Here is a 15,228-nt window from a genome sequence, read left to right as displayed (position 1 = left end):
AATCAAATGCAATGCTTTATGAAATCGAAACCAACAACACACCACACCACCACCTCCAAATCAAAACAACTGCCAGGTTGAACAACATTTATTTTCTTTAAGCGATTATGCAGTGCAATACCGCACGCAACGTTTCGGCAGAAGAAAGAAGTTTTGCTTACAAAACACTTCAGCTTATGCGTGTTGGTTCTACCAATTTCTTAAGTTACCACGGTGATCAAGAAGTAGCTTTACAACAACATTCTTTGCCTATCGCTGCGAGACTGTCAAAGTCTTACCAGCTTCAGTGCAAAGGTTCCCCCGACTGGTTACGAACGGGATGGCCAAAAAGGTAAACAATATTTCTCTTGTGTTTGCTAAATGAATCCTTCAGTTTACTATGCTAAATCGGTCAATTTGTCGAAATACTACTCTAGATAGGACAATCCTAAAGGATAATCAGTTAAAATACTTGCCTGTTGTGCGGGATGCTAGTGCTAACTATTCTATTGCCAGGAGTAAAGTGAACGGTGTGCTTTAAGGGTTGACGTCTAGCAACCGATGTTGGGCCTGTGTCGATGTGTGTGTGTGAATGTGTGCGAATGCGCGAAAAACTGACATTCAATCGGTTCAAGCATTGTTGCTCGTAAAATAAATAAAAAATATATTAATTTTGTGTCGTTTAATTAATCATATTTTGGCCCATACTTCCGCCGTCGATTGCACGATTCAGTACAAATGTTACTCCATTGCAAGCAAATACTTAGAGCACCCCATGACTTCCGATTCAAACCCGCAAACATGCTTGCACTTTCTATGCTGATATATACAATCGATTCAATAGCACGTTGGATACCAATAAGCTATTGATCACGTGCTTTATAATGACCAGTAGTAGTGGGTTGTATAAGGCTAGTGTGATTTAATTACAGAAAACGCAATGAAAAATTCCCCTCAAAAACTTACCTGCTCCACATGCTGCCTCTTTGGCGACTTGTTTACAATCAAAAATAACCGGTCGAACCGATTCGATTTGACTTTGCTGTTGAAACGCACACATACTCACGCACGCTGCACCACGCGTAAAGCTCTGCGAAATGTAAACAAGTTGTAAAGCCTGCAAGACTGTAGGCGACATAAGAAATTGCGATAAAAAAGGAATCTTTTGAATATCAGTTTGGCATAAAAAGCAAGCATCCGAGCATTGAGCCGGTTTTGGAGGGACAGAGAAATCGTTTTGATGATGGACACATGATTTAATATTAACTTTTTTGATAACTGTTTTGAGTTTCATGCTCGTTTCCAGCGTTTGTTGTTGCTCAACTTCATCTTTGATATATCTTTGATCTCGGCAATGTTGTTGGCATGATGAGATACTGTCCTTAGTCTTGGGTTCTGTTTTCAATTTAAGTTTAAGTGAAAGTAAAAGGATATGTTTCTCAATCGTAACTAGAACCGCAACGGGGGTTTGTTCTGATGCAGGAGTAGGATATAGACCTGTCCTGAAGTTGGATGATGTTCGAAGATTGAAGAATGACCCTTAGCCCCATTGCCATAATTTATAACTAATTCGAATCATGTAACATTAAATTTTCCCAATATTGGATCATAGCCACAATGAAACTAAAGACCAGGTTACCAGAGGGCTATTCGTAACAAAGATTTTCTCGGACACACCATAGCCATTACTAATCATTGTATGAGACTCCGGCGTATGATCCATATGAAACGGTGGTGGTGGTTGGAAGTGCGAACTGTGCGGAGTATACTGGGTCTCTAAAATCTAAGGAATATCTGTGAATGATCCCTGAAAACGGTAATATGTAATGTTTAATAATGTGAAAACAATAAATTACTAATTTAAAAAAGAAGACAAATCTTTCAAAGCGTTAGTTTCAAAGCTGGACGCGTTGATGAACGCGTTGATGGACTCGATGTTAATCCTAATCAATGGTTAACTTCTAGTTTAGGAGTTTAACTTTGTATTTGTACTTCAGTTTCACTGCCATTGACAAAAGCATTCCGTATCGGTTGATTCTTTATGACAACATATGGTTACCCTATTACGGTATTATTGATTACAAATCATAATATTCGCCATGCAATCAAATGATCTCTTTTTCAGGGTGTGTAGATGTTATGGAAAGGATTCGAAACTCGTTAGACCTTTTAGGAGCGGGCACATCTATCCATTACATCAAACGGCACGTTGCACACTACAACGGCCAAATTATAAACAAAACATTTTCGTATTGGTTGTCCTTAAGTGTATAGAGTAAGTGGCTAACAGAAAACAAAAAATGCACCTACTGCAAACGGATGCACGCATGCTAAATTGTCACCGAGCAGGAACTGCATGCTAGACGGGAAACGGGATGTTATTTATACACCCATGGATTATCGCGATTGGCGCGCTGTCCCGAAATAAACACTGCCAATAGCCTTCAACCGTGAATCTGGTGTCGACAACTCGAAAAAGTGCATTCAGTGCGTTTCCGACTCCCGGAGAAGTGCGTAGCGTGCAGTCGACACCGCACGTTGGCAAGCGGTGCATCGTTGAAACGGTGGTGCAATTAAAGTGCAGTTGATTTCAAATTAAAAAAAAGCATCCGGCAGTGTGATTTGAAGTGAAAAAACAGTGTCGATAGATTTTTATGGGAACATTACAGAGATACAATTATGAGTAAACGCATTTTTCCAATGTGGGCTATGATCGAATCGGAAGTGCAGAAATTGATTTAAAGGATGATTTATGCCGTACAAGTTGTTCGCTATCCTTGAAGGTAACCAAAAGTGCAGAGAGTGCTGCCTTGCCCTTGTCCCCCTCCTGTCGGTTCGTAACCCTGCCATCTTCCGGTGGCACACTAGCGACCAACAATCGAAACCTGGTGACACGATAAATACTTGCAATTACCGGTGTGACCTACTGACAAGGCGTGGTGAACTTTGCCAGGGTCAATCTACGGCCTAAAGATTGTGAACTTTTTTTTTGTTACATCCATCCGTGGACAACTCTGTGATTATCCTGTCTGGTGCGAAGGTTAAGCTTGTCGAAAGGAATGAAGCTTGCGTCATAAATCTGTTCCCCGGTGATTGTAGTACATGGTAATATTTGCCATTTTTGTCTTGAGCTCGCCTTTTTTGCCTTAATGTTTGAAGGATTACCTATCTTCGTGTCAGGAACTGTACAAAGAAAAAATCATGTTTGAAATTTTGACCAAGAAATTTATTATGTCAACATAACTGGTGAACGATTGTGTCGTGTGCGAAATTTGCACAAAAAACATCGATTATCAGCCACGTGGTTTTAGAGAAAACTGATTAATACATTATGCCACGCTTCAAAAGGGTGGTAAAGCAAATAGGAAACAAAGATGACAAATAAAAACTAAAACCACAGCCACGTTCACACATACAGCACTGTGCTTCATTTGACAGGGTCAAACATATTCTCCCATCTTCCATCGGGCCGTAGAATTAAAGAAAGGACAAATAAACCAACCACACCAGCGCGATGCGTTCGAGTCAATGCAAAAGCGCCAGCTGACCCCCACTCCTCCCCTACGCACACGACGTACACTAACACCCACTAAACACTACGCGACCAATTTCGGATGCTGCGCAAGTGGTATTTGCGCATATTGTCTCCGCGTACCTTTGCGTACGGCATCGCGGGTAACGCAGCACGCCATAGCCATGGTCCGATGTATGAAAAAACACACACACGCGCGCGACCTCACCCATACACTACCGACGAATGCGCGGACACGGCAGCGACGGCCTGCGACGTTCTGCGCTCGGTTCGCGGCTCAGTCAGTCGTCGTTCGAGCATTAGGCAACATTTAATTTTAATTTTAATATTTAAGTAGCTCTAAGTTTACATAACACGAACAAACGAACAACGGAAAGTCAAGCAAGAATCAATCAGCATCAAAATCAGACAAACGAAACACGAAGAGTTACAAAAAGAAATTTAACTAAAAAAAACAGCTACGCATATTGAATGTGCTACTTCGAACAATTGAAACGAAACGAACCCTTGAAGAAACAAACCGTGCAAAGTGAATCATCCCAACAGTGAACCATATAGCGGGGAATCGCGCACAGAAAAAAAATAAGGACAAACGGTCTTTTAATTTAATTTCGAAGTAAAAAGCAAACGAAACGCTTTTTACTACAACTTAGCTGCGAAACAAACGTTCAACGAAATACGAAAGCAAGTGCAAGTGTTCTGGTGAACAGTTTTTCGAATTACGATTTTAAGTGTACGTGTTCTTTTTTTTGTCCTTTATTCATTGCGAAATTCGAAAGCTCTGCAAGCAAAGGGGGGAAGTTTTAGTAACTTCCCTAATACATAGTGAGTGTGAAAACCTTCAACCCGCAATAAAACTAGCAACTGTGTGACAGCATCCTGTTTATGTTACAAGCTCAAGAAAGGATATAATTTTCAAACTACAAACCATTTAACATAAAAAATAATACACCGTGACAAAAAGTGCGATTCTCTCGGCGGGAGAGACAGAAAGGAATAGAATAAAACAAAAAAAACGCGTGTGTAGAACTGTGATAATCGCACGCAATCGACCAAAGGTGGGCAAACACAAAATAAAAAAAAAACAAACCCACACCCAACGGTGCAAAGAACCTAAAGCGTAAAATCGCAACCGTGCGTGCGTGCGTGCGTGAAGTGTCGTCGTCAGTGGTGTTTAGGTAAAAATAATTGAAATCCGTACCACCCGGGCCCTGCGATTGCGAGCAAACGTGCGAACGCATTGGATCTGTTCTGGTGACCGATTGTGAAGTGTAAATAGGTAGTTATGTTTGGCGTTTTGTTTTTTCCTCCCATCACACTAATGCTATTTTCTAGCACGCGCGCTCTTCCTTGCCATATTTTCTACGTCGCCTAAGCATGCGGGGGGAGGTCCTGATGATGGGGACGGTTCTGGCCGATGGCCAGCCGATTGTTAGGGCGGGTGGGGAATTTTGTTGCGTCGATGATGTACTCACTCACTAGCCCAAGTGTAAATGGCCATGTGGTGACAATTGAGCTGATAAATGCTTTGGTTTTCCGGTTCGATCACGCTGGACTATTCGTACTTGCACGATAATAAGAGATCCAGGGGTTTTGTGTAATTGAAGACTACGTTAAGTGTTTTACTGCAATGTAAAATTTATTTGTAAATATCGTTTATGAATATATTATTAATAGATTAAAATTAATGTTTCTCCTCAACTAGCATTTCATGAGTAACAATCCGATCAGCTTTGTTCTTATTTTTTAAGACAGTTAAGTTTTTAGTTAATTTTTTGTTTGTTTTTGTTGAATTATTTATTGAACTACGATCATATGGTCACACTTATTTATTCTCTTACGGTTATGTTATGCACTAAATCGCGATGTTCATTATTCAAATGCAGATCTATAAACCCACTTAGGAAAGATAGGTTAACCGTGTTATGATTAGCTCGCAATCGAACCATTGCCATATGTCTATGATTTCGTTTCCTCTGCCCTTTTTTCTCTCTTTCTCTCTTTCCCACCTCCCTCTAAATCTTTGATTTACCAGACACCCTTTTTCAGTTGACCACACCACCTTCGCACCATGACACGATGACACACAATGGGATTGCGCCCTGTTGTGTTGCTAGATTTACTCCCACAGTACGTTCACGCCTTCTAGAGAAGCGTACGAAAAATGGCCCAACCGCGTGCTGTACGGAGGTGTGAGCTAGATCGATCTTTACGCCAAAACTCTGCAGCCGAGTGTAGAACGCAACAGAAGCAAACTTTCATCAGCGCTAACGATGATACAAAGATGGGTAGCGATCGGTTTCGGCGGCGGAGACCATCTGGAACGGGGTTGGGAAGAACACTTCGTACCATTTAATTTGCTCACTTCTGGCCCGGCTCGACCGATCCAGCCAGAGGGCGAACGGTTATGGCAAATTGTGAACGAGCGGCCGATTGACAGCTCGCACCGCTTCTTCTGCTCCGTGGACATCGCACCCACATGGTGCGATGGTTCTCTGGTAGAGGGAACGGAACACGGACACGGGTGGCCGCTAGAATGTAGAACCATTGCCAGATTACGTCAGACGTGATGGCGCGAAAGTCGCCACCACGGTCGCGATGATGATGTACACCATCCCAAATGCCCTAATGTCGTTCGGTTTCGGCGCACTTGTTGCCTATAATGTGTGAGTGTGTGTGTGATTCTTCGCTGTCTTTGGTTGCACGCCTGGGGTTTGTTGTTCTAAATTTGGAGAAAATATCCATCCGATGCTAGTAGAAGTCGTAAAACAACAGGCGCCAACGACGATGTTTCGCGTAGTGTGTGATCGTCGTGTAGTTTGATACTCGATTGATCGACTGCTACTCCCAGTGGTATAAACTGGCGATACGGTTTTGGGAGTTGTTTTCAAAACACGTACAATCTACTTCCGGCTCTTTGCAGTAGCAAGACCGATGTGCCTGGCCAGCTGCTAGATATCTGTGCCAGTGCGTCAATGGTTTATGTATCGTCATGCTCATGCTGACAACGCCCCTCTCGGGAAGCGGGTCGAATCCATTCGTCATGGTAATCGGTCAATTAATTTTAATTCCGCAATAGTGCACCGCAAGATCAACAGCAATCAGGCGAACGCGGTATGCAACGAACACACGGGTTGACACACGAGCCGACACATCTGCGTTGAGGTCAAGCCGTGCACATTTAGCTGTGACACCGAATTTGACTAGCGCAATGATGCATTGTGAGAAGTGCGATAATTTACGGCACGTTCTATAAACGGTTCGGGTTGGACTGTTGTTCTTTTTTATGATACTATGAGAGCTGTTTGGGATTTTTGGGCCGTAACATAGTTTCAATGGTCACAAATCTAGAAAGCAGAACAACGCCGAAAAGCGATCGTGTGATTTAAGCATTATTTACATCATTCCCCGTAAGCGAGAAACCATTTCTAGGACGATTTAACATAAATGAGGGAATTGTGGAATGGATTCGTACTAAGCACACTTGCTCACTTGTTTATTAAATAAAAAAATACAGCGCCATCTTGCTAACGCAAACGCACAGTGCTGCTTTCGTTTGCATCCGCCCAAGCGTTTGGAATATAACGATGCGCAAAATTATTACACCCACATACCAACCGGGGTGGCCGTATGGACGAGCCGATGTTCACAAATACTTCATCATCTGTGAGAAAGTGCAGCGGTAGCTAAAGCGAATGATACTGGTGCGAATGAATCCAAGCTGAGCGGTCCAAAAATATCACGATCACGATATCTCTTTTCACTGTAAAAAGCAGGAAAATAGGAACGATTTTTTGGATTGGAAGAAAATGGAGGATAAAATAATATTCGCAAATGCGTAAGCGTACCAACATACACAAAAGAGACAGGGTGGAATTGTTGTTGAATCACTGCTTTCGACTTGGACGATTCAACAGTAGGAAATAGTTAGAAAATAGGAAGCTAGATAAGGAGATGTTTTATCACAGCAAATGGTAGGTAAAGAGTAAACAAAGCTTATGAGACAACAATCTCTTTGGCGGTAATACCAGATCTTTCATATGCCGACTACTTATCAGAGTGTAAATTGGTTTTATTTATCTATTCCAAACCAATGAATTTGAAGTTGGCAGCAACACGGTTATCAGTTGTGCCCAATTCTTTACACAACCAAACGAAAGTAACCCTCTTACGCACTTGCGTTTCTTTGGAGAGATTATCCATGCCAGAATGATGTCACGCGCTGTGTGCGTTTTCGCGTTTTTTGTGGTCCAGAACCGAACGATATTGGGACCATTTTCACGATGGTGCCGCAAAATTTCACCACCCTCACAAACGCATGTCATCGTGTGCGCGAGATTCAATCAAATGTGCTTTGTTTTTCCTGCGGCCCGATGCGATCGGACGGGCCGGTCGGAAAACCAGCCTCAGCAGCTGCACAGAGCGCTGCTGTTGCCACCCTTTTACTCTGCAGCTATAAATATCGAAGCGTGCGATCTGTGCGCTGATCTCGTCTGCAACTGGCTAGGCGGGAGATTTTTTGAGCTCAGTGTCAGCCCCGCCACAACCCACTTCCCCCGGGGGCAGCATTGATCACGGGGTGTGCACGGTTGTTAAACTGCTTGTTCTTCTCACCCCCTATCCCCGGTGTGTGTGTTTGTGTGTCCCTGTTTTGTTTGCCGCTCGATCGGTTGCACACAAATTAGCTGCGTAAGCAACAGACACACGTTGGCACACAGCGTGGCCGCAGGGTGAGGTGGGAAAGGAAGACGTGGTTCAGAATTTTCCTTTCCGTCTAGTGTGGGATTTTTTTCTCCTCTCCCTACGTACCAAAGGCGGAAGTCGGCCGGCAGTCGATTGATGCAGGCGAGAAGTAGTTTGCGTTTGAGAAGATTGGGAAAACACTTCAGCCCGGTAAAGAGTGTTGCGGAGATTGATGGGTTATAGGGCTAATGTTGCTCTGCGCTTGAGTGTGTTTGTGTGTGTCCGTGTATGAATCGGAAATAAGTGGGATACTCGTATCTAAACAGTCGATTTATCATTAACACCACCAGTGGAGCACGTGGAGCTCAGCAGAATAGCAGTTAGAATAGGATGTGATTCGTTGATGTGCGGCATAAATGGAATATGATAGCATAAACAGCGAATAATGTTTTCGTTTCGTTCAAGATGGATACATAACAATACCGAAACATATCAAAGGAAGGGTTGAGTTTTTAAAAACTTGTTTAACATTTTCTTTTGATCATCTTGAACGCTTTTTAGGCCAACACTCATCGTTTTATACAAAAAAACATAAACGAAACCGTTTCATTGACGCAAAATGAGGACTTTGGCGGCTGCCTGCAGCTAGTGTATGGTATTAATCATCTTCTTTACAAGGATGTGTAATTCGGTTGCTTTCGGTTGGCCATTCATGGCGGTTGACATCATTCAAATCCCCACCAAAACATCTAATCGAGTCTTTTCCGAGCACGACGTTTGTGTGTGTGTGGAGGGACCGCACCTAGTTTTTCGTAAATCCTTCCCTGACAGCTTATGGTTGTGCATGTCTAAATGACATCATGTCCGAAATTTATAACAGCGACGCAAGATTGGAGGAGGAATGAGAGCGCAGGGTTTGGTTGTACATTGCGGTAAAGTATGAATAGGAGTATAAATCTGTGCTGGACTTGTTGCACTGAAAAGCGGAGTCCATTTGAGCTTGCAATTGTTAGACTAAACAGTTGAGAAAATAGGGATATAAAATCTATGACCTTTGGAACAAGCACCATTCGTTCTTGTGAAAGCTATGAATGATTCGTCTTTCCAAATATCTTTCATTATTTTTTTAAATAGTTCCAACATTTTTTATGTGAAAATCTTAGTTTGCATCTCTTACTAATGTAACCAATTGCCCAATTAGCTGATGTTTGTAGTCTACATCATCGTTCGTCACACATAAAAGGGGCATTTTTGTCTACAGCTGGTTTGCAATTTATAAAGTCAACCTTTTACACTGATGTGTACATTTCCACCCTTATCCATACACGGTCCACATTAATCCTCCATGCTCCTTGCTTATCCTCATCGTCATATAGTGTTTTTTCCGTGTGTTTGTTTCATTCATGTTGATAATGTATTCATTGTTGATTTTTTCTCCATTCTTTCGTTTCAGGTTACTTCCAACCACACCCAGCACAACCGGTGGACGGAGGTAAAAAATTGGATCGATTTGTCCACGACACAACGCCCCAAAAGTCCAACACCCTCGGCACGACACACTGAGCTCTATAGAAAAAAAACAACAATAAGGGCAAGTCATCATCCATCCTGTTGGAACGGTGCGAAATTAAAGTTACAAAGCCCACCGGTGCATATGAATCGTGTGCCGAACATTGAATTTATTCGCCACTAGAGAGTGAGAGAGACAAGAAACAAGAGTGAAGCCCAGTGCGAGGAAGTTAGTGTTAAAATTAAAATTTAAATGTACTGCCTACGTGAAGAGTCTCAGCATACGTATCAGCAGCAAAAGCAGCAGCAACAGCAGGACGTTTATGATCTGTAATAAGCAGTGGGTTTAGCATCAAACCTCAGCGATGGAGCAAATTGAACAACCAACGAGCGTCTCGGCTGGTACGGTGGAGTTAATGCTCAAAAATGCTTCCATACCGGAACAGGTGGTGAAAAATGAAGGTTTAAACTGTAAAGCAGACACAGCGGAGTACTGTGACAATGTGAAAGAAACGAACGTGCGACAAAAGCGTAAGAAAGCGTCAGAAAAGATCGATGCGAGCGGTGTTACCGATGTCAAGCCATCGTTGGATCATCGATCGGTGGGCAAGGAACTGATCGTATCTTCCCATCCCGCCCCATCCTCGGAAGCGATGGGAAATCTTTCAAAAGCAAACGGAAAACGGCTAAAGCTGGATCTGAAAACCCATCCGGAACAACAGCACAAGCCGGAACCAACGTCACCGCTAGGGCTGTTGCACGAGGAAAAAGTGATCGTCCGAAGCAAACCACCGATTCCACCGAAACCGGATGTAAGGACGATCCCGGCACCGTCCCAGGGGCAACAGCGAGTGTCCATTTCGCCGACCGGCACACCTCAAGCAAAGGGCTGCAAGAAGCAGCAGGTGACAGAAGCGCACAATGCCCATACCGTCCAGAAGCTGCTGGCACAGAACGAACAGATGCGGCTGGAACTGAGCGAACTCCGAACGAGCTTAGCTGCGGAGCGGAACGCTGTCAGAGTGTTAAGGTAGGTGGAGTGTGGCTCGATCGAAACTTGATGTTTATTTGGTTAATTAACCCATCGCGCATTTCCTTCTTTCTTTCCCACCCAAGGGCCCAAAACGAGTCCGATCTGCGAAAGACAAAATCCGAATGCAAGAAACTGCAGGAAGCTCTGCAGCACCAGAAACGCCATTCCCAGGCCCAGTGCCAGAGTGTGTCCGTGGGTGGTGGTACACCGGCCAAGCGGGCACACCGGGGCGGGTCGGGGGAACATGAACCCACGAGCGGCTGGGGTTCGGAGTCGCGCGGTCAGCAGCAGCAGCAGCAACATCAGCAGCAATGTTGTCTGGAAGTTCTGAAGCTGAATCAGGAGATTTCTGCCCTGCGGGAAACGAACAGGTTCTTAGAGGAAAAATATCAAGTAAGTAGCAGCGCAACGTGGAAATGAAGAGAAGGAAAATTGGAACCGAAAATTTGAAAATCGCACGCAAGTTTTTACACGGTACGGAAGGTTGTATGCTTTTCTCGTACGCAAAGTGGCTGCGTCATGGAGGCAAACGATTTGGCTGCGTACCACCAACATCTCTGAAGGGCGTTGCAGCTTTTTCGATAAAAGAATATTTCTTCTTACGCCTTCTTAATAGATCATTAGCAAACATTGTAGATAAAAAGTACTTGCGAGGGTCATAACACATTCAATGAGCTTCGATGAATTGATATTCACTGACAAGCTTGTCCTGTTTTCAATTACCGCTGATTAATTTGTTACCAAAAAGAACGCCATGAGGTGGGCACTAGCTGACGGCCAGCTTGACGATCCGATTTTTTAGCAAAATGTCACGGCTGTGCAGTGTGTGTTGCCTCCAGCGTCAATGTCAACGCCGATCCGTTTCGGGCCAATACAAGCGTAAACCCCACTTTGCACGCTGCCATCAATGCAGGACACCGATCAGCTACCGATCGATTGGTTTACTGCGGCGCGTTTTTCATTTGGGCGGGAAAAAATGAGAATTAAACGTTTCGCGCTGCACGGTACGTAGTTGTGACATTGTAAAGGCGAGATAGCAATCAATTCGAGCTCGCAATATCTTCATCATCTCGGTGGATCGGTGTCAGTCAAGGGTGGAACACTGGTATGCAAAATTTCGCGCATGAAGATTACGAAACGAAACGATTCGGACGGGTGTCCGTGGGGCAGGCGTGTGGCGCGGTATCTGGCCAGAAAAGGAAATAAATTGATTTGATTGTCATTTCAAGTGTTGGAGCTTGAGGCTCCGCTTGTGCGAGGATCGTGGCTGCCAGCCAATAGTGGAGAACTCGCGCGCGGCCCGTCGCGCACCCTTTCGTGCGTCAAAATTTAACCTTAAAAAGGCATCATCTTCGCGACCAGAACGGTGCGCGTGGTGCGAGTACGCAAGGCTGTGCGGCTGCATTACCGTAGAAAGTTCGATTTCCCTTTCGTTGCGGACAGCGTCACGGGGCTTTATTTATCGTTGTTTCATAAATAATGCCAATTTATGGAAGGTTTCTTCCCGAATCGAAACGTAGCACATGGGGGCGGTATGGGAGGGAGCGTTGTGTGACACATTAATCACATGCCCAGCTCTCCCGCAATCCCGCAAAGACATGCATGCAAATCTGTACGATTAATTGTGTTTCGGCAGCGACCTTCGGTCGGTCTAGGAATCAGTTGGACAGTAGACCTTCACCCATACTCAGCCCGGGTACGGGTGTCCCGAATGGAGGGCACACGATGGCGCTTTGAATGGGCAGGGGTAACGCTTCGCACCTCGTGCACTGTGTCGAATCAATGGAGACGCGGGTAGGAGAATGCAAACAACAACGATCGCAGCAACGCGAACACATCAGCAACGAAGGTGCATCATAGAGGTGTGATGTCCTTCGACACGGGGTGATATACCATCCTGACCGCGAGGTCCTAGGCTAACGTATGGCACGTGGGGGAAAATCCTCGAGAAGCTACCCTGCTGCGCAGACAGCGTTTGCCTTTTACGAGCGCCTACCGCACGATATGATTATGTGGTAAACAATTTATTGAATTTGTTGCGAATTGAGCTTGAGGAGTCGTGATTGTACGCGCAGCAAGCACAGAAAGGATTATTGTTCTACGCGGTGGATGTCTGTCAGTTGATTGCGGCGACGCGGTTAACTGACACCCTGAAGGATTTGATGACATTTTAATTGAAATGGAATGGTTTTGAAATCGCCTTTATCGCGTAAAAAGCAAGCAGGAGTGGATGAGTTTATGGTCGGCTGTCGGAAGGAATGTCACGTCGTGTTAATTTGCGTTTTGTACCGCTTGAAGGGCTGTATTCAAGGGAGTGGATAGATTGGCAATAAGTTTCAACGGTAATGAAGAGGAATGTTTGTTTTTATTTGGATATTATGCAATATTCAGCTCATACATTCGGCAGTAACATCACTTGACTTGGCGTACTATTATTAGCTGTTTGCTATTTGTTTATTTGTACATTTGTTCTTGCACATGTTTGTTGATTCGTTTTTAAGTGCTTCAGAGATATGAGTATCTTGATAATAAAATACTTCAATTGAACCGGTGGTAAACTGCAACTAGACTTACTTTGCCAGCAAGATTAAGATAGTTATGCATTAGTAGATGGTTTTGGTGTGAATTTTCTCGGCCAATTTGTAATTTATTATCATCTCTGAAAAAGTCATTTCAGAGATTATATACCTCACAATCTAAGTGCCTAAAACGTAATGTTTCATTTATTGGTCAGCATTTGAACAAATGAAATGATTTTGTTGGACTACTTAAAAAATATAGAAAGTCAATACTGGCCGATAATTGTCAAAGTTGTACATTCTGGCCATATTTCGTATGTATGGGCATTTTATGGACAAGATACATTTGTGGAATGTGGAATGAAATAAACAAGAAGATGTGGAATGAAAAAATCTACTGACTTAAGGTCTAATTCGTCCTTACAAGATATCGTATAGTATTAATTAAAAGCAAGTCTGTCATCAATTCAGAGTTTTTTTCTTTGAATGCTTCTTTGAATGGTTGACAAATTCTTTCCGATACAATCTCGTCAAGGTGAGCCTAATAAGCTATTCGTTTTTTAAAGCAGAAGAATCTGCATAACTAATCAACACACCTATAAAATCGTACACCTTGGTAAAAAGAATTCTCAACGTACCTGTTTTGCTAGACACTTCCTGCTTAATGGATCCTACTTGAAATGCTACCCTTTCCTTTCACCAACCAACGGGTGCAGTCAGTACGATGGAGTAGAATAAATCACCATCATAATTAGTCAATCGGTAGCGATCGCTAGCGACGATCTCTGTATTGCAGTTGGATCTTTGAATTTCCCTTTCTACTAGAGCCCCTTTCAACTACTCCATTGCCCGGTTGATCGTTTGCAATGTTCAACAGCAACAGGCCCACAACTACCACCGTTACAGTGTTACAAACCGTTTTCTGACTGACTTATAGTGCGATTGTGTTTGGTGCACTTACACCCTCACCCTCGCGAACAAGTGAGAGCATATTCTCGAGAGCATTTAAAGAATGCAACCATAGGAGGTGGATGTATGGCATTCGCTTTCCGACAGGCCTACTCTAACGTCAGCTCTAGCTCCCAGTTAGCGTCGATCGGTATGAGCCGAACCACAGCTTCTAGCGCATGAAGAATGGAAGGAAACCGTCCGTCCGCGTCAGGAAAGTTTCATGTTTTTGCTTCCGTGTTATGCAAATTCCGAACCGGTTGCACCGATTGTTGCAATTTCGGAACCATCGCGCTGCATTGTGCATTGTTTTCACTTTCGATGCGAATCGATCATCTTACCCGCGGGCAGTGGTTGCGGTTTGTGGAGGAGGCGCAAAATCAACTGCAAAAGACCACAGCAAACTGACAGTAGCACAAATATTCGAACCTGGACAGCGTTCCCCCGGTACCGGCAGTTTGCTTCCCATGTTTATCTATGTTTTGTCGGCTGGAGTACGAACATCATTCGGCGTTGGTTTGATCGTGCCTCTTTTTTCACTCTTTCACAGATTTCCTCCGAGGCTGAACGGCAGAAAGCTTCCGATATACGCGTACAGCGAGATCTGCACGAACTACGATTGACTCAACTTTCCAAGTCAGCTAGAAACGAAATCCAGCGCATGGTAAGTTCTAACCCTGTTTAAAAGTATTTGAATATGAAATTTTGTGAAAGAATTCGTTATTTACATCCAGAAACCACAAACACTCGTTTGTGGTTATGTTGAGTTAAATTGTAGCTACAAAATTAGCTTTCAGGTCACAGTTTTATGATTTAAATATTGTTTTTTTTTTTTCAATACTACATTGTTCACAATGGTCATAACGCACACGAAGGACAATATGTTTGATTTATGTAACATTATCATTGGCATTGAAAGCTTACATCTTACATCTTACATCTTACAGCTTCAAAAAAAGGCGCCTAGAAATGGATGATCAGATAAACTCATAAACGCTGACAGAATATTAATCAGTATACGGCAG

The 15,228-nt window shown here is 43.6% G+C and overlaps 2 protein-coding genes across 3 annotated transcripts in view; both read left to right on the top strand.

Annotated features, from left to right (window-relative positions):
- LOC120948228 (uncharacterized) overlaps window positions 1-15,228 on the top strand; it is a 302,677-nt gene that overhangs the window by 55,954 nt on the left and 231,495 nt on the right. The window lies entirely within an intron of this gene.
- LOC120952896 (protein lava lamp) overlaps window positions 3,777-15,228 on the top strand; it is an 86,057-nt gene continuing 74,605 nt past the window's right edge. For both annotated transcript variants that reach the window (XR_005751329.2, XM_040372466.2), the window contains exons 1-4: window positions 3,777-4,790; window positions 9,648-10,733; window positions 10,820-11,129; window positions 14,754-14,867. Coding sequence is in view for 1 of the 2 variants with exons in the window: in XM_040372466.2 (XP_040228400.2) it covers window positions 10,069-10,733; window positions 10,820-11,129; window positions 14,754-14,867 (1,089 nt within the window). In the remaining variant the exon portion in view is untranslated. The remainder of the gene's footprint in view (window positions 4,791-9,647; window positions 10,734-10,819; window positions 11,130-14,753; window positions 14,868-15,228) is intronic.

Source organism: Anopheles coluzzii, chromosome 2 (genome assembly GCF_943734685.1).
Source record: "Anopheles coluzzii chromosome 2, AcolN3, whole genome shotgun sequence".
Lineage (NCBI taxonomy): Eukaryota > Metazoa > Arthropoda > Insecta > Diptera > Culicidae > Anopheles > Anopheles coluzzii.
This window is presented reverse-complemented; position numbering and strand designations above follow the sequence as displayed.